General features: G+C 50.6%; 1 protein-coding gene across 1 annotated transcript; it reads left to right on the plus strand.

Moving 5' to 3' along the window:
• Positions 1 to 1,361: 1,361 nt before the first annotated feature.
• On the plus strand, positions 1,362 to 23,226 carry LOC142475923 (tenascin-X-like; the record flags this gene model as incomplete). Its single annotated transcript, XM_075581585.1, is given in 15 exon segments — positions 1,362 to 1,664; positions 2,107 to 2,169; positions 2,172 to 2,228; positions 4,171 to 4,308; positions 4,429 to 4,551; positions 6,590 to 6,733; positions 7,289 to 7,419; positions 7,619 to 7,763; positions 8,010 to 8,132; positions 8,135 to 8,148; positions 9,490 to 9,586; positions 21,243 to 21,407; positions 21,962 to 22,054; positions 22,057 to 22,124; positions 22,233 to 23,226. Coding segments are annotated over 15 exon segments (1,763 nt in total), but the record flags the coding sequence as incomplete, so codon positions are not given.
• Between the last annotated feature and the right edge of the window lie 774 nt (positions 23,227 to 24,000).

Genomic DNA, 24,000 nt, shown 5'->3' on the forward strand with positions numbered 1-24,000 from the left:
CCGGGCTGTGTGTATATCCTGAGGAATGTATAAATATATATATCTGTATTATAAATTACCCTATATCTGTGCAGTTACGTTAATGTGTAACCTTCTCTATCCCACTCCCTCACTCATCCCCCCTCCTTTTCTTTCTCACCCTCCCTCTTCCTCCCCCCCTACCCCTCCCCCTCCTCCCCCCCTTCCCCTCCTCCCCCCTCCTCCCCCTCACTCCTCCCCCATCCCTCTCCCCTCTTCCTTCCCTCCCTCTCCCCCCCTTCCTCTTTCTCCCCTCCCTCTTCCTCCTCCTTCCTTCCCCCCCCCTCCCTCTTCCTCCCCTCCCTCTTCCTCCCCTCCCTCTTTTTCCCCCATCCATTTCCCCCATTTCCTCCTTTCCCTCTTCCTCCCCTGCTCCCTCTTCCTCCCCCGCTCCCTCTTCCTCCCCCTCCCCCCTCTTCCTCCCCCCTCTTCCTCCCCCTCCCCCCTCTTCCTTCCCCCTACCCCTACCCCCTCTTCCTTCCCCCTACCCCTCCCCCTCCCCCCTCTTCCTCCCCCCTCCCTCCCCCTCTTCCTCCCCCCCTCTTCCTCCCCCCTCCCTCCCCCTCCTCCCTCTTCTTCCTCCTCCCTCTTCCTCCCCCCTCCCTCCCCCTCCTCCCTCTTCTTCCTCCCCCCTCCCTCTTCTTCCTCCCCTCTCCCTCTTCTTCCTCCCCCTCCCTCCTCTTCTCCCTCCCCCCTCCCTCTTCTTCTCCCTCCCCCCTCCCTCTTCTTCTCCCTCCCTCCCCCTTCCGCCCCCCTCCCTCTTCCTCCCCGCCTCCCTCTTGCTCTCCCCTTCTTCACTCTTCCTCCCTCTTGCCCCCCCTCCCTCCTTCCTCCCCCTCCACCCTCTTCCCCCTCTCTCTCCCCTTATTTCCTCCATCCCTCTCACTCTCTCCCCCCTCTCTCCCCTCCCTCTCTGTCCCTTACTTCCTCCATTTCTCCCCCTCTCTCCCCCTCTCTCTATCCATCCCTCCCTCCCTCTCTCTCCCTCTCTCTCTCCCCCTCTCCCTCCCCCTCCTCTCCCCCCCCCTCTCTCTCTCCCCCTCTCTCTCCCCCTCTCTCTCCCCCCTCTCTCCCCCCCTCTCTCTCCTCCCTCTCTCTCTCCCTCCCTCTCTCTCCCCCCCCCTCTCTCCCCCCTCTGTCCCCCTCTCTCTCCCTCTCTCTCTCCCCCCTCTCTCCCTCTCTCTCCCCCCTCTCTCCCTCCCTCTCTCCCTCCCTCCCTCTCTCTCCCCCTCTCTCTCTCCCCTCTCTCTCCCCCCCTCTCTCCCCCCTCTTCTCCTCCCCTCTCTCTCACCCTCCCCTCTCTCTCCCCCTCTCTCCCCCCCTCTCTCCCTCCCCCCCCTCAGGTTTCCCGGAGGCAGTGGGACAGCCCTCCTCCCGCCTGGACGATCTCTTTGCCTCTCCGTTGGGTCCTTACTCCATCCTCCTCTCCTGGGAGGCCCCTCAGGGTATCTTTGACTCCTTCGCCGTGCGTTATGGGCGCTCGGGACAGGAGGGTTCCCTGGAGGAGGCGTGGGCCGAGGGCTCTGCCCGCTCCCTCCCGCTGCCCGGCCTCACGCCCGACACCGTCTACACCATCACCCTATTCGGGGTGAGAGAGGGAACGGAGCAGGACAGCCTGGAAACTATAGGGCAGACGGGACCCCTAGGTATGGAGACCCTGCAGAGCATCGCTCCATTAACCCCTCCCCTGCCAGAGACTCTGCAGAGCGTCGCTCCATTACCCCTCCCCTGCCAGAGACCTGCAGAGCATCGCTCCATTACCCCCTCCCCTGCCAGAGACCCTGCAGAGCATCGCTCCATTACCCCCTCCCCTGCCAGAGACCCTGCAGAGCATCGCTCCATTAACCCCTCCCCTGCCAGAGACCTGCAGAGCATCGCTCCGTTACCCCCTCCCCTGCCAGAGACCCTGCAGAGCATCGCTCCATTAACCCCTCCCCTGCCAGAGACCTGCAGAGCATCGCTCCGTTACCCCCTCCCCTGCCAGAGACCCTGCAGAGCATCGCTCCGTTAAACTGGCTCCGCAGAGCATCGCTCCATTAACCCCTCGCCTGCCCACACAGCACAGCTCTCTCCTTCTTTCCCCGCTAGAGCTGGCGCCCCCACAGAACCTGACGTTTAGCGACAAGGGGGAGACGTCCGTCCTCGTGAGCTGGACCCCCCAAACCCAGAGACCAACACATTCAAAGTGTCCTATCAACTAGCGGAGGGAGGTAACCTCAAACCCCCTCTCCTCTCTCCCCCATCCCCGTCCCCCATCTCTCACCCCCTCCCCCATCCCCGTCCCCCCATCTCTCACACCCCCATCCCCGTCTCCCCATCTCTCACACCCCCATCCCCCTATCTCTCACACCCCCATCCCCCCATCTCTCACACCCCCATCCCCCCATCTCTCACACCCCCATCCCCCCATCTCTCACACCCCCATCCCCCCATCTCTCACACCCCCATCCCCCCATCTCTCACACCCCCCTCCCCCCATCTCTGACACCCCCATCCCCGTCCCCCATCTCTCACACCCCCCTCCCCTCATCTCTCACACCACAATCCCCCCATCTCTCACACCCCAATCCCCCCATCTCTCACACCCCCCTCCCCCATCTCTCACACCCCCATCCCCGTCCCCCATCTCTCACACCCCCCTCCCCCCATCTCTCACACCCCAATCCCCCCATCTCTCACACCCCAATCCCCGTCCCCCCATCTCTCACACCCCCCTCCCCCCATCTCTCACACCCCAATCCCCCCATCTCTCACACCCCAATCCCCGTCCCCCCATCTCTCACACCCCTCTCCCCCCATCTCTCACACCCCAATCCCCCCATCTCTCACACCCCAATCCCCGTCCCCCCATCTCTCACACCCCCATCCCCCCATCTCTCACACCCCCATCCCCCCATCTCTCACACCCCCATCCCCGTCCCCTCATCTCTCACACCCCCATCCCCCCATCTCTCACACCCCCATCCCCGTCCCCCATCTCTCACACCCCCATCCCCTCCCCCCATCTCTCACACCCCCATCCCCCCATCTCTCACCCCCCCATCCCGTCCCCCCATCTCTCACACCCCCATCCCCCCATCTCTCACACACCCCCCCACCCCCATCCCCCCATCTCTCACACCCCCACCCCCATCCCCCCATCTCTCACACCCCCATCCTCTCCCCCCATTTCACACACTCCACTCCTCTCTCCCCCCTCCTCTCTCCTCCCTCCACTCTCCCCGCCTTATCTCTCTCTCCCCTCCTCTCTCCTCCCTTCTCTCTCTCCCCTCCTCCTCTCTCCCCCTCCCTCCGTGTCTTCCCGCCTTTCCTCTCTCTCCCCTTCTCCTCTCTCCCCCTTCTCCTCTCTCCCCTTCCTTCTCTCTCCCCCTCCCTCCGCTCTCCCCGCCTTCTCTCTCCCCCCTCCTCTCTCCTCCCTTCTCCTCTCTCTCCCCCTCCTCCTCTCTCCTCCCTTCTCCTCTTTCTCCCCCTCCTCCTCTCTCCCCCTCCCTCCGCTCTCCCCGCCTTTCCTCTCTCCCCCTCCCTCCGCTCTCCCCGCCTTTCCTCTCTCTCCCCCTTCTCCTCTCTCCCCCTTCTCCTCTCTCCCCCTTCTCCTCTCTCCCCTCCCTCCTCTCTCCCCCTCCCTCCCTCCTCTCTCCCCCTCCCTCCGCTCTCCCCACCTTTCCTCTCTCTCCCCCCTCCTCTCTCCTCCTTTCTCCTCTTTCCCCCTCCTTCTCTCCCCCATCCATCCTCTCTCCCTGCCTTTCCTCTCTCCCCCCTCCTCTCTCCTCCCTTCTCCTCTCTTTCCCCCTCCTTCTCTCTCCCCCTCCATCCTCTCTCCCTGCCTTTCCTCTATCTTCCCCCTCCTCTCTCCTCCCTTCTCCTCTTTCCCCCTCCTCCTCTCTTCCCCTCCATCCTCTCTCCCTGCCTTTCCTCTCTCTCCGCCCTCCTCCCTTCTCCTCTCTCACCCCCTACCTTATCCTCTCTCCCCGCTTTTCCGCTCTCCGCCCTTTTCCTCTCTCTCCCCTTCCCTCCTCCTCCTCTTCTCCCCCTCCTCCCTCCCCTTTCTCTCCCCCTCCCTCATACTCTCTCTCCCCCCCCCTTTCCTCTCTCTCTCTCCCCCTCCCTTCCTCTCCCCCTCCTCTCCCTAACACCCCCTCTTCTCTCTGTTAGGCGAGCCTGAGAGTGTGAGTTTGGTGGGGTACAGTACCCCTCTGCGTGGCCTGATGCCCGGGGCGCGTTATGAGGTCACCGTGATGTCAGTGCGCGGTTTCGAGGAAAGCCAGCCTTTAATTGGCTTCTTCACCACAGGTACCATCTATAACGCTGTGTACTGTATGAGCTGACAGTCTAATATACCCAGTGTATACACACACAGGGCGTGTCTGGCTGTGTGAGCTGACGCTCTAATCTGATGTGTCTCTTTTGCAGGGGGGATCGGCAGCCCCCGCTTCCTCCGTGCTCTTGAAGTGACTGAAGTGTCAGCTCTTCTGCTCTGGGAGGCTCCGCTGGGACCTGTGGAGAAATATCTACTGACGTACAGAGCGGAGAATGGTGAGAAGTGTCAGAGAGGAGGAGAGCGCAGGCTGTCTGCGTGTCTGCGTGTCTGCGTGTCTGAGTGTCTGACTGCGTGTCTGCGTGTCTGCGTGTCTGCCTGTGTGTCTGTGCCTGCCTGAGTGTCTGCCTGCGTGTCTGAGTGTCTGCCTGTGTGTCTGTGCCTGCCTGAGTGTCTGCCTGCGTGTCTGAGTGTCTGCCTGTGTGTCTGTGCCTGCCTGCGTGTCTGCCTGCGTGTCTGCGTGTCTGAGTGTCTGCCTGTGTGTCTGTGCCTGCCTGCGTGTCTGCCTGCGTGTCTGAGTGTCTGCCTGTGTGTCTGTGCCTGCCTGCGTGTCTGCGTGTCTGAGTGTCTGCCTGTGTGTCTGTGCCTGCCTGCGTGTCTGACTGCGTGTCTGCGTGTCTGCCTGTGTGTCTGAGTGTCTGCCTGTGTGTCTGTGCCTGCCTGCGTGTCTGCCTGCGTGTCTGAGTGTCTGCCTGTGTGTCTGTGCCTGCCTGCGTGTCTGACTGCGTGTCTGCGTGTCTGAGTGTCTGCCTGTGTGTCTGTGCCTGCCTGCGTGTCTGCCTGCGTGTCTGAGTGTCTGCCTGTGTGTCTGTGCCTGCCTGCGTGTCTCACTGCGTGTCTGCGTGTCTGAGTGTCTGCCTGTGTGTCTGTGCCTGCCTGCGTGTCTGCGTGTCTGAGTGTCTGCCTGTGTGTCTGTGCCTGCCTGCGTGTCTGACTGCGTGTCTGCGTGTCTGCCTGTGTGTCTGAGTGTCTGCCTGTGTGTCTGTGCCTGCCTGCGTGTCTGCCTGCGTGTCTGAGTGTCTGCCTGTGTGTCTGTGCCTGCCTGCGTGTCTGACTGCGTGTCTGCGTGTCTGAGTGTCTGCCTGTGTGTCTGTGCCTGCCTGCGTGTCTGCGTGTCTGAGTGTCTGCCTGTGTGTCTGTGCCTGCCTGCGTGTCTGACTGCGTGTCTGCGTGTCTGCCTGTGTGTCTGAGTGTCTGCCTGTGTGTCTGTGCCTGCCTGCGTGTCTGACTGCGTGTCTGCGTGTCTGAGTGTCTGCCTGCGTGTCTGACTGCGTGTCTGCGTGTCTGCCTGCGTGTCTGAGTGTCTGCCTGTGTGTCTGTGCCTGCCTGCGTGTCTGACTGCGTGTCTACGTGTCTGCCTGCGTGTCTGAGTGTCTGCCTGCGTGTCTGACTGCGTGTCTGCGTGTCTGCCTGCGTGTCTGTCTGCGTGTCTGAGTGTCTGCCTGCGTGTCTGTCTGTCTGCGTGTCTGGCTGCCTGCGTGTCTGTCTGCCTGCGTGTCTGTCTTCCTGCGTGTCTGTCTGTCTGCGTGTCTGTCTGTCTGCCTGCGTGTCTGTCTGTCTGCCTGCGTGTCTGTCGGCCTGCGTGTCTGTCTGCCTGCGTGTCTGTCTGCCTGCGTGTCTGTCTGCCTGCATGTCTGCCCGCATGTCTGCCTGCCCGCGTGTCTGCCTGCCTGCGTGTTTGTCTGCCTGCGTGTGTCTGTCTGTCTGTGTTTTTCTGTCTGCGTGTGTCTGTCTGTCTGCGTGTGTCTGTCTGTCTGCGTGTGTCTGTCTGTCTGCGTGTGTCTGCCTGCCTGCGTGTCTGTCTGTTTGCGTGTCTGTCTGCGTGTGTCTACCTGCCTGCGTGTCTGTCTGTCTGCGTGTCTGTCTGCCTGCGTGTGTCTGTCTGCCTGCGTGTCTGCCTGTCTGTCTGCCTGCGTGTGTCTGTCTGCCTGCCTGTCTGTCTGCCTGCGTGTCTGTCTGCCTGCGTGTCTGTCTGTCTGCGTGTATCAGTGTATCTGTTTGCCCCTCTCTCCCTCTCCCCACCTCTCTCACTCTCTCTCCCTCTCTTCCCCCTCTCATTCTCTCCCCACCTTTCTCTCTCCTTCTCCCCACCTCTCTCTCCACCTCTCCCCCTTATCTCCCCTCCCTCTCTCCTCCTCTCTCTCTCCTACTCTCTCTCCCCCCCCGTCTCTCTCCACCCCCCTCTCCCCCCCCCTCTCTCCCCCCCCCCTATCTCCCCCCCTCTCCCCCCCCCCTCACCCTCTCTCCCCCTCTCAGTCCCCTCAGTCACATTAGAAGTCCCCGGTGACCGCACCGAACTTCCTCTCTCCGGGCTGCACCCGCGAACCGAATACACCGTGAGTGTGCAAAGCTCGCACGGATCCACCGCCAGCTCACCAACCTCCACCTCCTTCACCACCAGTACGTATCACGAATCCGCCTCCCTACCGCCCACTCTGCTCACTACTTTCTGTCCTGTTGTCACTACAGACCGGGGGGGGCGCCGGCGCGCTCTCCTTTTCACACTGCTTTGCGCGGTGCTTTTTGCACGCGGACATTTACCGTCTCCTTTTCACGCCCGTTCCTTGCATGCTGGTTGCGAATTAAAATGCCCAGAGGGTTTCAACAAAGCGCAGGAGGGAAGCGTATGTCAGAGATGAGAGAGAGAGAGAGAGAGAGAGAGAGAGAGAGAGAGAGAGAGAGAGAGAGAGAGAGAAGCGTTGGAACCAGAGCTCGTTCCTGGACAGTGGCGGGAGGGGTGGGAGGCTCATTGGAAACGTGAGGACGTACATCTTCACCGAAAGGGTGGTAGATAGACATCAGGCTACGAATATGGTGACTGAGTGGTCCGAGTGGACCTCCTCAGCCTTCACACTCGATGTTTCGCCACCCCCTACGTACGCCGCATTTTTAGTGGGGCTCGGGGAGCTAATTAGGGTTTCTCTCTTCTCCCCCTTCTCTCCTCTCTTTCTCCAGGTGCAGACGCCCCCCGGGACCTCGTGGCCACACAGATCACGGCTCACAGCGCCCTGCTCACGTGGACACCACCCCAGGCCACCCCTGACGGATACCTGCTGACCTACCACCCCCTGGAAGGGCAAGTGAAGGTGGGCATGACCCGTACCTCTCACCTGTCTCTTCCTCCCGTTTCTCTTTCCCTCCACCCGGGTGTCAAAGGTCCTCTCTCTCCCTCTCTTTACCTGTCCTCTCCCTCTCTGCCACCTCCCACCCTCTCACTCCTCTCTCTTTCCCCCTCTCCCTCTCCCTCTCTCTAACACCTGCCACCCCCCTCTCTCTCCCTCTCAGGAAATCCCCCTCTCTCGCAACCTCACCTCCTTCACCCTGAGCGACCTCACCCCCACCTCTCCGTACCGGGTTCAGCTCCGCGCTCTACGAGTGGAGACCCTCTCCGCCCCCCTCTCCACCACCTTCACTACAGGTGAGACCCGGGGGGAGAGTGAACGCCTCTCTAATACTATTAGAATGACAAACTTACTATATCGTTACCAATTTCTATTATTATCATTATTCTAATGATTATTACCCCCACGCCCCCCCCCCACCCCCCCCACCCCCCCCCCCACCCCCCACCCCCCCCCCCCACCCCCCCACCCCCCTCCCACCCCACCTCCCTCCCACCCCCCACCCCCCTCCACCCCCCCCCACCCCCCTCCCACCCCACCTAGGCCGCTTCCGTTTCCCTTCCCCCGGGATTGCTGGGAACAACGTCTCAATGGAGAGGTGAAGTCCGGCCAGCTGACTATATACCTGGGAGGAGCCAGGGAGAGGCCGATGGTCGTATATTGTGATATGGAGACTGATGGGGAGGCTGGCTCGTGAGTATAAATGGATATATATATATATATATATATATATATATAGATATAATGGGAAGTAAGAAGGAAATATGACGGTCACATTGAGCTCAAAAGTGGGCGCCTGTTACATGGGAGAATCGGTGGAGAAGGCTTCATCGTCAACAAGAGATGGAGACACAACGTGGTGTCACGTAGGGCCGGTAACCCCAACCCCGGGTCACCGTCACGCTCTTGGTACTCTCCCTGCTGGGACGGCGCCTTTGTCTCCGGACCGTAAGGGAATCCAGTCCTGGCTCTAAAAAAAACGTGCCCAGAAATACCAACCTAGCAGGTGGCGTGCCGCCTCGCGGGTCTGCCAACGCGGTTAGTCCAAGAGCGCTGGCCGGGCCTCTCCGGGCCTCTGCCGGAACCCCGGCTCCTCTACTCAGGAGTGTCCCGCCCATCCCCGAGGATGTGGGTGGGTTGGTGACCCCCTGTGGGTGGGTAGGTGGACCCCCTGTGGGTGGATGGGTAGGTGACCCCCTGTGGGTGGATGGGTAGGTGACCCCCTGTGGGTGGATGGGTAGGTGACCCCCTGTGGGTGGGTGACCCCCTGTGGGTGGATGGGTAGGTTACCCCCTGTGGGTGGGTGACCCCCTGTGGGTGGATAGGTGACCCCCTGTGAGTGGATGGGTAGGTGACCCCTGTGGGTGGGTGGGTAGGTGACCCCTGTGGGTGGGTAGGTGACCCCTGTGGGTGGGTTGGTGACCCCTTGTGAGTGGGTAGGTAACCTCCTGTGGGTGGGTAGGTGACCCCCTGTGGGTGGATGGGTAGGTGACCCCTGTGGGTGGATGGGTAGGTGACCCCCTGTGGGTGGGTAGGTGACCCCCTGTGGGTGGGTAGGTAACCTCCTGTGGGTGGATGTGTAGGTGACCCCCTGTGGGTGGATGGGTAGGTGACCCCCTGTGGATGGGTAGGTGACCCCCTGTGGGTGGGTAGGTGACCCCCTGTGGGTAGGTAGGTGACCCCCTGTGGGTGGGTAGGTGACCCCCTGTGGGTGGGTAGGTGACCCCTGTGGGTGGAGGGGTAGGTGACCCCCTGTGAGTGGGTAGGTGACCCCCTGTGGGTGGGTAGGTGACCCCTGTGGGTGGATGGGTAGGTGACCCCCTGTGAGTGGGTAGGTGACCCCCTGTGGGTGGGTAGGTGACCCCTGTGGGTGGATGGGTAGGTGACCCCCTGTGGGTGAGTTGGTGACCCATGTGGGTGAGTTGGTGACCCGTGTGGGTGGGTAGGTGACCCCTGTGGGTGAGTTGGTGACCCCTGTGGGTGGGTAGGTGACCCCCTGTGGGTGGGTAGGTGACCCTGTGTATGACCCTGCAGGTGTTCCAGAGACGGATGGACGGCCGCATGAACTTCTGGAGAGATTGGGACGAATATAAGAACGGGTTCGGTAATCTGACCGCGGAGTTCTGGCTGGGTGAGAAATAATATTATAATATCATTATACTGTATATATATATATATATATATATATATGTGTGTGAGTATTAATGTATTAATGTGTATATAAGTGTGTGTGTATATGTAAGTGTGCGAGTAATTATAGGTGTGAAGTATTTCTGTGTATACGTGGAAGTATGTATAATGGACGTGTGTAAGTAATTATAGCTGTGTAAGTTTTTATATGTGTATATAGGTGTCAATATGCATATGTAATTGTGCGAGTAATTATAGGTGTGTAGTATTTCTAGGCGTGGATATAAGTGTGAGTATATATATGTAAGTGTGCCTGTAATTATAGGTGTGTGGTATGTCTAGGCGTGGATACACGTGTGAGTATATATATGTAAGTGTGCCTGTAATTATAGGTGTGTGGTATGTCTAGGCGTGGATATAAGTGTGAGTATATATATGTAAGTGTGCCTGTAATTATAGGTGTGTAGTATTTCTAGGCGTGGATATAAGTGTGAGTATATATATATATATGTAAGTGTGCCTGTAATTATAGGTGTGTAGTATTTCTGGGCGTGGATATAAGTGTGAGTATATATATGTAAGTGTGCCTGTAATTATAGGTGTGTGGTATGTCTAGGCGTGGATACACGTGTGAGTATATATATGTAAGTGTGCTTGTAATTATAGGTGTGTGGTATGTCTAGGCGTGGATATAAGTGTGAGTATATATATGTAAGTGTGCCTGTAATTATAGGTGTGTAGTATTTCTAGGCGTGGATATAAGTGTGAGTATATATATATATATGTAAGTGTGCCTGTAATTATAGGTGTGTAGTATTTCTGGGCGTGGATATAAGTGTGAGTATATATATGTAAGTGTGCCTGTAATTATAGGCGTGTGGTATGTCTAGGCGTGGATATAAGTGTGAGTATATATATGTAAGTGTGCCTGTAATTATAGGTGTGTAGTATTTCTAGGTGTGGATATAAGTGTGAGTATATATATGTAAGTGTGCCTGTAATTATAGGTGTGTGGTATTTCTATGCGTGGATATAAGTGTGAGTATATATATGTAAGTGTGCCTGTAATTATAGGTGTGTGGTATGTCTAGGCGTGGATATAAGTGTGAGTATATATATGTAAGTGTGCCTGTAATTATAGGTGTGTGGTATGTCTAGGCGTGGATATAAGTGTGAGTATATATATATATATATATATATATATATATATATATATATATATATGTAAGTGTGCCTGTAATTATAGGTGTGTGGTATGTCTAGGCGTGGATATAAGTGTGAGTATATATATGTAAGTGTGCGAGTAATTATAGGTGTGTGGTATTTCTAGGCGTGGATATAAGTGTGAGTATATATATGTAAGTGTGCGAGTAATTATAGGTGTGTGGTATGTCTAGGCGTGGATATAAGTGTGAGTATATATATGTAAGTGTGCGAGTAATTATAGGTGTGTGGTATGTCTAGGCGTGGATATAAGTGTGAGTATATATATGTAAGTGTGCCTGTAATTATAGGTGTGTGGTATTTCTAGGCGTGGATATAAGTGTGAGTATATATATGTAAGTGTGCGAGTAATTATAGGTGTGTGGTACGTCTTGGCGTGGATATAAGTGTGAGTATATATATATGTAAGTGTGCCTGTAATTATATGTGTGTGGTATTTCTAGGCGTGGATATAAGTGTGAGTATATATATATGTAAGTGTGCTGTAATTATAGGTGTGTGGTATGTCTAGGCGTGGATATAAGTGTGAGTATATATATGTAAGTGTGCCTGTAATTATAGGTGTGTTGTATTTCTAGGCGTGGATATAAGTGTGAGTATATATATGTAAGTGTGCCTGTAATTATAGGTGTGTGGTATTTCTAGGCGTGGATATAAGTGTGAGTATATATATGTGTAAGTGTGCCTGTAATTATAGGTGTGTAGTATTTCTGGGCGTGGATATAAGTGTGAGTATATATATGTAAGTGTGCCTGTAATTATAGGTGTGTGGTATTTCTGGGCGTGGATATAAGTGTGAGTATATATATGTAAGTGTGCCTGTAATTATAGGTGTGTGGTATGTCTGGGCGTGGATATAAGTGTGAGTATATATATGTAAGTGTGCCTGTAATTATAGGTGTGTGGTATGTCTGGGCGTGGATATAAGTGTGAGTATATATATGTAAGTGTGCCTGTAATTATAGGTGTGTGGTATTTCTAGGCGTGGATATAAGTGTGAGTATATATATATGTAAGTGTGCCTGGAATTATAGGTGTGTGGTATGTCTAGGCGTGGATATAAGTGTGAGTGTATATATATATGTGTAAGTGTGCCTGTAATTATAGCTGTGTGGTATTTCTAGGCGTGGATATAAGTGTGAGTATATATATATGTAAATGTGCCTGTAATTATAGGTGTGTGGTATTTCTAGGCGTGGATATAAGTGTGAGTATATATATGTAAGTGTGCCTGTAATTATAGGTGTGTGGTATGTCTGGGCGTGGATATAAGTGTGAGTATATATATGTAAGTGTGCCTGTAATTATAGGTGTGTGGTATTTCTGGGCGTGGATATAAGTGTGAGTATATATATGTAAGTGTGCCTGTAATTATAGGTGTGTGGTATGTCTAGGCGTGGATATAAGTGTGAGTATATATATGTAAGTGTGCCTGTAATTATAGGTGTGTGGTACGTCTTGGCGTGGATATAAGTGTGAGTATATATATATGTAAGTGTGCCTGTAATTATATGTGTGTGGTATTTCTAGGCGTGGATATAAGTGTGAGTATATATATATGTAAGTGTGCCTGTAATTATAGGTGTGTGGTATGTCTGGGCGTGGATATAAGTGTGAGTATATATATGTAAGTGTGCCTGTAATTATAGGTGTGTGGTATGTCTGGGCGTGGATATAAGTGTGAGTATATATATATGTAAGTGTGCCTGTAATTATAGGTGTGTGGTATGTCTGAGCGTGGATATAAGTGTGAGTATATATATGTAAGTGTGCCTGTAATTATAGGTGTGTGGTATTTCTAGGCGTGGATATAAGTGTGAGTATATATATGTAAGTGTGCCTGTAATTATAGGTGTGTGGTATTTCTGGGCGTGGATATAAGTGTGAGTATATATATATGTAAGTGTGCCTGTAATTATAGCTGTGTGGTATTTCTAGGCGTGGATATAAGTGTGAGTATATATATGTAAGTGTGCCTGTAATTATAGGTGTGTAGTATTTCTAGGCGTGGATATAAGTGTGAGTATATATATGTAAGTGTGCCTGTAATTATAGGTGTGTGGTATTTCTAGGCGTGGATATAAGTGTGAGTATATATATGTAAGTGTGCCTGTAATTATAGGTGTGTAGTATTTCTAGGCGTGGATTTAAGTGTGAGTATATATATGTAAATGTGCCTGTAATTATAGGTGTGTGGTATGTCTGGGCGTGGATATAAGTGTGAGTATATATATGTAAGTGTGCCTGTAATTATAGGTGTGTAGTATTTCTAGGCGTGGATATAAGTGTGAGTATATATATGTAAGTGTGCCTGTAATTATAGGTGTGTGGTATTTCTAGGCGTGGATATAAGTGTGAGTATATATATGTAAGTGTGCCTGTAATTATAGGTGTGTAGTATTTCTAGGCGTGGATATAAGTGTGAGTATATATATGTAAGTGTGCCTGTAATTATAGGTGTGTAGTATTTCTAGGCGTGGATATAAGTGTGAGTATATATATGTAAGTGTGCCTGTAATTATAGTGTGTGGTATTTCTAGGTGTGGATATAAGTGTGAGTATATATATGTAAGTGTGCCTGTAATTATAGGTGTGTGGTATTTCTAGGTGTGGATATAAGTGTGAGTATATATATGTAAGTGTGCCTGTAATTATAGGTGTGTGGTATGTCTGGGCGTGGATATAAGTGTGAGTATATATATGTAAGTGTGCCTGTAATTATAGGTGTGTGGTATGTCTGGGCGTGGATATAAGTGTGAGTATATATATGTAAGTGTGCCTGTAATTATAGGTGTGTGGTATGTCTGGGCGTGGATATAAGTGTGAGTATATATATGTAAGTGTGCCTGTAATTATAGGTGTGTGGTATTTCTAGGCGTGGATATAAGTGTGAGTATATATATGTAAGTGTGCCTGTAATTATAGGTGTGTGGTATTTCTAGGCGTGGATATAAGTGTGAGTATATATATGTAAATGTGCCTGTAATTATAGGTGTGTGGTATTTCTAGGCGTGGATATAAGTGTGAGTATATATATGTAAGTGTGCCTGTAATTATAGGTGTGTGGTATTTCTAGGTGTGGATATAAGTGTGAGTATATATATGTAAGTGTGCCTGTAATTATAGGTGTGTGGTATTTCTAGGTGTGGATATAAGTGTGAGTATATATATGTAAGTGTGCCTGTAATTATAGGTGTGTGGTATTTCTAGGCGTGGATATAAGTGTGAGTATATATATGTAAGTGTGCCTGTAATTATAGGTGTGTGGTATTTCTAGGCGTGGATATAAGTGTGAGTATATATATGTAAGTGTGCCTGTAATTATAGGTGTGTGGTATTTCTAGGCGTGGATATAAGTGTGAGTATATATATGTAAGTGTGCCTGTAATTATAGGTGTGTGGTATTTCTAGGTGTGGATATAAGTGTGAGTATATATATATGTAAGTGTGCCTGTAATTATAGGTGTGTGGTATGTCTGGGTGTGGATATAAGTGTGAGTATATATATGTAAGTGTGCCTGTAATTATAGGTGTGTGGTATGTCTGGGCGTGGATATAAGTGTGAGTATATATATGTAAGTGTGCCTGTAATTATAGGTGTGTGGTATTTCTAGGCGTGGATATAAGTGTGAGTATATATATGTAAATGTGCCTGTAATTATAGGTGTGTGGTATTTCTAGGCGTGGATATAAGTGTGAGTATATATATGTAAGTGTGCCTGTAATTATAGGTGTGTGGTATTTCTAGGTGTGGATATAAGTGTGAGTATATATATGTAAGTGTGCCTGTAATTATAGGTGTGTGGTATTTCTAGGCGTGGATATAAGTGTGAGTATATATATGTGTAAGTGTGCCTGTAATTATAGGTGTGTAGTATTTCTAGGCGTGGATATAAGTGTGAGTATATATATGTAAGTGTGCCTGTAATTATAGGTGTGTTGTATGTCTAGGTGTGGATATAAGTGTGAGTATATATATATATGTAAGTGTGCCTGTAATTATAGGTGTGTAGTATGTCTAGGCGTGGATATAAGTGTGAGTATATATATATGTAAGTGTGCCTGTAATTATAGGTGTGTAGTATGTCTAGGCGTGGATATAAGTGTGAGTATATATATGTAAGTGTGCCTGTAATTATAGGTGTGTGGTATGTCTGGGCGTGGATATAAGTGTGAGTATATATATGTAAGTGTGCCTGTAATTATAGGTGTGTGGTATTTCTGGGCGTGGATATAAGTGTGAGTGTATATATATGTAAGTGTGCCTGTAATTATAGGTGTGTGGTATGTCTAGGCGTGGATATAAGTGTGAGTATATATATGTAAGTGTGCCTGTAATAATAGGTGTGTGGTATTTCTAGGCGTGGATATAAGTGTGAGTATATATATGTAAGTGTGCCTGTAATTATAGGTGTGTGGTATTTCTAGGCGTGGATATAAGTGTGAGTATATATATGTAAGTGTGCCTGTAATTATAGGTGTGTGGTATTTCTAGGCGTGGATATAAGTGTGAGTATATATATGTGTAAGTGTGCCTGTAATTATAGGTGTGTGGTATTTCTAGGCGTGGATATAAGTGTGAGTATATATATGTAAGTGTGCCTGTAATTATAGGTGTGTTGTATGTCTAGGTGTGGATATAAGTGTGAGTATATATATATATGTAAGTGTGCCTGTAATTATAGGTGTGTTGTATGTCTAGGCGTGGATATAAGTGTGAGTATATATATATGTAAGTGTGCCTGTAATTATAGGTGTGTAGTATGTCTAGGCGTGGATATAAGTGTGAGTATATATATGTAAGTGTGCCTGTAATTATAGGTGTGTGTTATGTCTGGGCGTGGATATAAGTGTGAGTATATATATGTAAGTGTGCCTGTAATTATAGGTGTGTGGTATTTCTGGGCGTGGATATGTGTGAGTATATATATGTAAGTGTGCCTGTAATTATAGGTGTGTGGTATGTCTAGGCGTGGATATAAGTGTGAGTATATATATGTAAGTGTGCCTGTAATAATAGGTGTGTGGTATTTCTAGGCGTGGATATAAGTGTGAGTATATATATGTAAGTGTGCCTGTAATTATAGGTGTGTGGTATTTCTAGGCGTGGATATAAGTGTGAGTATATATATGTAAGTGTGCCTGTAATTATAGGTGTGTGGTATTTCTGGGCGTGGATATAAGTGTGAGTATATATATGTAAGTGTGCCTGTAATTATAGGTGTGTGTTATGTCTAGGCGTGGATATAAGTGTGAGTATCTATATATGTAAGTGTGCCTGTAATTATAGGTGTGTGATATGTCTAGGCGTGGATATAAGTGTGAGTATCTATATATGTAAGTGTGCCTGTAATTATAGGTGTGTGGTATGTCTAGGCGTGGATATAAGTGTGAGTATATATATATATATGTAAGTGTGCCTGTAATTATAGGTGTGTGGTATGTCTAGGCGTGGATATAAGTGTGAGTATATATATGTAAGTGTGCCTGTAATTATAGGTGTGTGGTATTTCTAGGCGTGGATATAAGTGTGAGTATATATATGTAAGTGTGCCTGTAATTATAGGTGTGTGATATGTCTGGGCGTGGATATAAGTGTGAGTATATATATGTAAGTGTGCCTGTAATTATAGGTGTGTGGTATGTCTAGGCGTGGATATAAGTGTGAGTATATATATGTAAGTGTGCCTGTAATTATAGGTGTGTGATATGTCTGGGCGTGGATATAAGTGTGAGTATATATATGTAAGTGTGCCTGTAATTATAGGTGTGTGGTATGTCTGGGCGTGGATATAAGTGTGTACATAGCAGTGTGGGTGTGCGGGCGCCTCTTGACATCGGACACTGCGCGGTGTTAGGAGGCAGGTGGGTGGCTGACGGCGTAACTGCCAGAACGCCAAATACCCCCGAGATCAGTGAAAGAATGTCCCGGGCTGAGCGCTCGCCTGCAACAACTTGTACGGATACTATAAAGGATCGTGTGAAACACACCCTCCTTCCCTCTCTCCCCCTCCCTCTCTCCCTCTCTCCCTCCCTCTCTCCCTCTGTCCCTCTCTCCCTCCCTCTCTCCCTCCCTCCCTCTCTCCCTCCTTCCCTCTCTCCCTCCCTCTCTCCCTCCCACTCTCTCTCCCTCCCACTCTCCCTCCTACTCTCCCTCCCACTCTCTCTCCCTCCCTCCCTCTCTCCCTCTCTCCCTCCCTCCCTCTCTCCCTCCTTCCCTCTCTCCCCTTTCTCTCTCCCTCCCACTCTCTCTCCCTCCCACTCTCCCTCCTACTCTCCCTCCCACTCTCCCTCTCTCCCTCCCACTCTCCCTCTCTCCCTCCCTCTCTCTCCCCCTCTCTCTCCCCCTCTCTCTCTCCCTCTCTCCCTCCCTCTCTCCCTCCCTCTCTCCCTCCCTCTCTCCCTCTCTCCCTCCCTCTCTCCCTCCCTCTCTCCCTCCCACTCTCCCTCTCTCCCTCCCTCGCTCCCTCCCTCGCTCCCTCCCTCTCTCCATCTCTCCCTCCCACACTCCCTCCCTCCCTCTCTCTCTCCCTCTCACCCTCCCTCCCTCTCTCCCTCCTTCCTTCCCTCCCTCTCTCCCTCCCTCTCTAACTCTCTCCCTTCCCTCTCTCCCTCCTCCTCTCTAACTCTCTCCCTCCCTCTCTCCCTCCCCCTCTCTCTCTCTCCCTCCCTCCTCCTCTCTCCCTGTGTCACTATTCTGATGTAAGCTTGCTGTGTCTCCTGATCGTCACAGGGCGGCCACCTCTTACCCATAACCCCCCACTTCTCTTCACCATATTGTGTTAATAAATGCAGCATTCATTACCCGGCCTCACTAAATGGCCGCCTTTCCGTCTCCATCATAAACAATGTTATTACAGAGGCAATCCACGCAGCACTTCAACAATACATACAGGATATAGCATTGTTTCTCTAAACATATTTTTATTAAGATTTTCAAATATAAATGAAAAGGGAAGCAGAAAAAGAAAGGGAGGGGGGGGAAACGGAGGGGGGGAACGAAGTGGGTTAAACGGAGGGGGAGGGGAAATGGAGGAGGGGGAGAAACAGGGGGGGAAACGGAGGAGGGGGGATAGGGAGGGGGGGAAACGGAGGAGTGGGGGAAAGGGAGGGGGGGGAAATCGAGGAGTGGGGGAAAGGGAGGGGGGGTATATTGGGTCCAGCGGAACCTCGATCCCCGTCACGTCTTCTATTAGCCTCAGAACCTCCCTCCGGTTCGCCTGCATTACTGGACAGAACCACCAATCATGCCCGAGATCCCCAATCTGTCCGTGTCCCCTCCAACATCTATCGGAAGCCTCCGGAAACATTTGCTTTAACCTATTAGGAGTATAGTACCGGCGTCACCGGATTTTATAGCTGTTCTCCTTTGTCACATATAGAGGTTTTCCCCGTATTCGCCCATATATCTTCCCTGTCCTCTCTTCTTATTTCAGCCTGGAAGTCCAGAGCCCACGGGTCCGTATCTTTATGGGCCGGGGGAATCCTCCTTTTGGGGGATTAAACCTTGGTAAAGGGAATCGTGTGTATCTGGGGAATTCCTCCTCATTAAAACCTTGAGGAACAAAATGTCGGACCTGCGTGTATGTGAACGTCTCAGTTAGGGGTTGGCCGTGTTACCTCCTCAATGACGTCGACGTATCTCCTTCTATTAAATGTCCCTTCTCTAGAATCCCTTTCACGTCTCCAGATTTCAAAACCCTGGCCCTGGAAACCCGGGAGGAACCCTGGTTTGCCGGTCAGGGGCGCGAGTCTAGATGGGGTTGACACAACCTTTATTCCTCTTTTTCTGCCAGCTGCCAAATTTCAAAGTAAACCCGATTACCGCCGGCTCAGGTTGTCTCCCAATCCCGGCCCCGGAGCTCGACCATAGCAAAGAGGGCAGGCCGATCTGGCTTCTAAGTGAGGTCTCCAAATCCACCCAAGCATAGGACCCTCCCGGGGATGCCAGTACACCGTTTGTCTCAAATGAGAGGCTATATAATATTTTTGAATATTTGGCACTGCCAAACCTCCTCCTTCCTAGGGCTCCAGCATAATTGACCTGGCTATTCTCGGTTGTTTATGTTTCCAAATAAATGGCATCATTCGATTTTGAATTTCTTTTTTATTTTGTGTGTGGGACAGATACTGGTAATGTCTGGAAGTAATACAGAAGTCTGGGAGGAAATTCATCTTAACCGCACTTATACGCCCGACCAGGAGATACAGTGAGAGTTCCAAGCTTGTAGGTCTTTTTGTTTATCTTTGAGAAAAGCTCAGGATAGTTATATTTATATAATGAGTTATATAGTCTATTGTAAGGGGTATCCCAGGTATTTTAAATGGGTCTTTTTTCACTTGTAGTCAAAATGCTGTTTAAGGACCTCAGCCTCCATTTCCGTTAACGTTAAATTTCGGGCGCTTCCGATTTTCCTACTTGACTTTATACCCCGATAGCTCCCCAAACCCACAGAGGGCGGATTGCAGATTCGGAAGGGATGTCAAAGGGTTAGATATCATCCGCCAAGAGTCATATTTTGTAACACCCATCTTTTATTTTAATCCCTTGTATATTTGGGGAAGTTCTGATTGTGGCTTTCGAGGGGTTCGATTGTTAAGGAAAAAAGGAGAGGGGAGAGAGGACACCCCTGTCTAGTCCCATTCTTCATTGTTATTAGGTTCCTCTCCCCCCCTCCTGGAATTTTCAAAGTGGCTTTTGGTGTCTGATAGAGGGCACAGATCCCTTGTTAAAAAAAAGACCCAAAAATCAAAATGCCTCTAACGTTTTATCCAAGAAATCTCATCTTATCCTAACAAACGCTTTCTCCGCGTCCAGACTCAACAATTCGGCTTTCACTTTAGATTTATGTATCTTTTCAATCATATTGATAATTTTCCTACTGTTATCCGACGCCTGGCGTTCACTCACAAACCCCACTTGGTCATAATGGATTAATCTAGGAAGTGTTGGGTATCGCCTATTAGCCAGGATTTTACTGTACATTTTCGGGTCCGTATTAAGTGGTGAGATTGTCCTGTAGCTGCCACAACATAGAGGGTCCGTACCCTCTTTAGGGATCACCACTATATTGGCCTTGGTCATCTGTGGGGGGGATTTGTTTTCTGCTAAGAAAATCGTTAAATAAATCCAACAGACAAGGCCTAGGATTCCTACAACGTTTTTATAGTACAGATTTGAAAACAGTCTGGGCCCCCGGCACCTTTGACTAGCTTCCACGAGCCGACCGCCCTGACTAGCTCGATCTGGGTTATTTTTGCATTTAAAATGTTATGGTTTTCCTCTGTCAAATTTGGGGAGGTGGCAATCTCCAATCATTCCTCAGTGTGGGTCGGGTCCGGGATTTTAGCATTTGGGGCTGAGTTATCTGATCATAGAGGTCCATAAAGAATTTAGTAAATTCCTCTGCTATCCTAGAGGGGTTATACGTTACTTCTCCTCCCTTTATTCTAATAGCGGTGACTGAAGTTCTCGGCCTAATTCCCTCTGAGTTTATTTGCCAGTAAACGGTTATTTCCCTTCTCATAATAAGTCTGTTTAGTCCACTTAAGCGCCTTCTCCACCTCTTCTAGCTGCAACCTCTTAAGTTCTTCTCTTGCCTGACTTAGAATTTGATACATTTTCCTCACCGGGGTTTTTTTTATGTGAATATTCTAATTGTACACCTGTTTTTGTTCTTTTTCTGTGCGATGCTATTGAGATAAGATGTCCCTGATCGTGGCCTCATGGGCTTCCCAGAGAGTCGCTGTCTACTCTACAAAGCCATTGTTAATATGGAAGTAATTGTGAAGCGAGTTTCCAATTTGAGTCCTAATCTCTGGGTAATTCGTTGGGAGTCCTTCATCCACCAATGGAATGATGGAGTCCTTCATCCACCAATGGAATGATGGAGTCCTTCATCCACCAATGGAATGATGGAGTCCTTCATCCACCAATGGAATGATGGAGTCCTTCATCCACCAATGGAATGATGGAGTCCTTCATCCACCAATGGAATGATGGAGTCCTTCATCCACCAATGGAATGATGGAGTCCTTCATCCACCAATGGAATGATGGGGTCCTTCATCCACCAATGGAAAGATGGAGTCCTGGCAAACGGGGGATCAAACAGGATCGCCACCGGGGCGTGGTCTGACCACGTGATGGGCCCTATATCTCCAAGATACAAATATATGGTCGATTCTGGAGTACGAATCGTGTGGGGGCGAGTAAAAAGAATACTAACTCTATATAATCTCACACACGTGGCTGTATATAGATTTTATTTCATCTTTCTTTCCCTCTTTGTATATACCAGTGTGCATATCGACTCCAAATATATATATATATATATATATATATATACATCTATATCCAACGCGGACACGCACACGTGGACATGCACACGCCTCTCTGTATATATAGTAATGTGTATACATTCCTCTCTATAGGTAACACTGCTCTGCATCGGATCTCCGCCTCGGCTGCGTACGAGTTACGCGTGGACCTGCGGGCGGGGAACGAGTCGGCGTACGCCGTATACGATGATTTCTACGTGGACCCTGAAGATCGTCACTTCAGGCTGAGGCTGGGACGTTATGGAACGCAGGTCAGGGGTGGGGGGTCAGGGGGTGGGGAGTCAGGGTCCTGGATTTATATGTGTGAGGGGACAGAAAGAGGGTTGGGAGAGGGGGGAGAGTTAGAGGTTGGGGAGAGGAGACAGGAGAGGGTGGGGGGAGGAGAGAGGGTTGGGAGAGGAGACAGGACGGAGGGTTGGGGGAGAGAGAGAGAAGGGTTGGAGAAGACGGATAGAGGGTGGTGGAAGAGGAGTGTTGAGAGGGGAGCAGAGAGGGGAGAAAGAGAGAGGGATGAGGGAGAGGGGACAGAGAGAGAGAGGGATGGGGGAGAGAGGGTTGGGGGGGAGGGGACAGAACGAGAGAGAGGGGGTTGGGGGAGAGGGGACAGAGAGGGATGGGGAAAGGGGTGATAGAGAGAGACAGAAAGGGTTGGGGGGAGAGGGGACAGAGAGAGAGGGTTGGGGGAAAGGGGACAAATAAAGAGGGAACTGAGAGAGAGAGAGGGTGGGGAGGGGGGAGACAGGATCTGGAGATGACAGCGGGGTTGAGGGAGACGGGACAGACAGTGACACTTGTCCTTCCTTCTCCCCCAGGGGACTCCATGAGCTACCACAACAACATGATCTTCACCACGCGTGACCGTGACGCCCAGCGGCGGATCCTGCCCTGCGCCATCTCGTACCGCGGAGCTGGTGGTACCGGAACTGTCACTACGCCAACCTCAACGGGTTGTATGGCAGCACCAAAGACCACCAGGTGAGAGGGGGAGGAACCCTGCAGAGCGTTACACGAGCAATGCCCCCCCCACCACAGACCCCGCAGAGCGTCGCCCCACTAACCCCCTTCTCTCCCTCTCCCCGGTAGGGGGTGAACTGGTTCTCCTGGAAAGGGTTCGAGTTCTCCATCCCGTTCACCGAGATGAAGATGCGCCCACGAGGAGCCACGAGCCGGCAGCGTCTCTAGAGAAACGGCCTCGACAGTCTGGAACCCTAAAACTGGAAGCAATGTGGCAGCACCCTCCTACACCCTGATATCTCCCCCCCCTCCCCCCCTCGCTTCCCACAGCCGGGGACATCAGGATCCCCACAGAGACAGAAAGTAGACATGGCCTAGAATCAGAATCTAGAACACGTCCCGCCCGAATCAGAATCCCAAACCAGCCGAGCTCGAATGGGGCTCCAGTACCGGATTCCCCCTTACGCAACAGCCTAGAACGCGATCTAGACGGGAAGTGTAGATTTAAAAAAAAACAGAACCCAGCTAGAAGAAAACTAGAAGCTAGGGAGAAATAAACCCCCAAAGTAACGGAAGTCTAGAACCGGCATCAATGAGCTCAAATGGTAAAAAATACAATATCTAGAGCAATGTGTAACCAAAAGTTTACAAAGAAAAACTAGACTCGGGAAGTGGAACTAGAATCTAGAAAGCACAACTAAAAGCTTACATACACCTGGAACCAGGAACTAGAAGTAATCCAGAACCGTGTTCTAGAACACGGACAACAAACACTTTAGAAAAATCAACACCCAGAACCTAGGAGAAATCTAGAAGCACAATTGTCCCTAGAACATCGGTGGGTGGGACCCGAAACACCGGGAAAAAGGGAGGGCAGGGGTGAGAGGCGTGCGCCGCGGCAATACGAAAGGACGTGGGACCCCGTAAAGCACCAGTTTTACGCTATACGTCCTTTCCTAATATATAAATATAAATATATATATATAGCAACTGAATACACTGTCTATTTTTTATAAAAGCACAGCGTGGTTAGAGAACGGGTCGGAGAGAGAAGACGCGGCGGCCCGATGCCGAGGGGGGAGTGTTCTGTAAACTGCTTATAATAAAAAGTGATGGATCATTACTCACGGCTCTGCGCGTGCTTCGTGTGTGTGTGTGTGTGTGTGTGTGTGTGTGTGTGTGTGCTGTGTGTGTGTGTGTGTGTGTGTGTGTGTGTGTGTGTGTGTGTGTGTGTGCGTGCGTGTGTGTGTGTGTGTGTGTATTGTAGGGGTCCATGTCAAAATGAATTTGAAGCAAATGGTGGCACTGTGTGCTCGGTTCCATGTAATTTCCCAGAATCCCTTGCTGCAGTGGGAGCACTGTATGCTGGGGGATAATGGGTGAAAGGCGGGGTGCATGTCATTTCCCAGAATCCCTTGCTGCAGTGGGTGCACTGTATGCTGGGGATAATGGTGAAAGGCGGGGCTGCATGTCATTTCCCAGAATCCCTTGCAGTGGGAGCACTGTATGCTGGGGGATAATGGTGAAAGGCAGAGCTGCATGTCATTTCCCAGAATCCCTTGCTGCAGTGGAAGTGCTGTATGCTGGGGGATAATGGGTGAAAGGCAGGGTTGCATGTCATTTCCCAGAATCCCTTGCAGTGGGAGCACTGTATGCTGTGGGATAATGGTGAAAGGCAGGGCTGCATTTCATTTCCCAGAATCCCTTGCTGCAGTGGGAGCACTGTATGCTGGGGATAATGGGTGAAAGGCAGGGCTGCATGTAATTTCCCAGAATCCCTTGCTGCAGTGAGAGCACTGTATGCTGGGGGATAATGGTGAAAGGCGGGCTGCATGTCATTTCCCAGAATCCCTTGCTGCAGTGGAAGCGCAGTATGCTGGGGGATAATGGATGAAAT

This window comes from Ascaphus truei, unplaced genomic scaffold (assembly GCF_040206685.1).
Source record: "Ascaphus truei isolate aAscTru1 unplaced genomic scaffold, aAscTru1.hap1 HAP1_SCAFFOLD_1431, whole genome shotgun sequence".
NCBI lineage: Eukaryota > Metazoa > Chordata > Amphibia > Anura > Ascaphidae > Ascaphus > Ascaphus truei.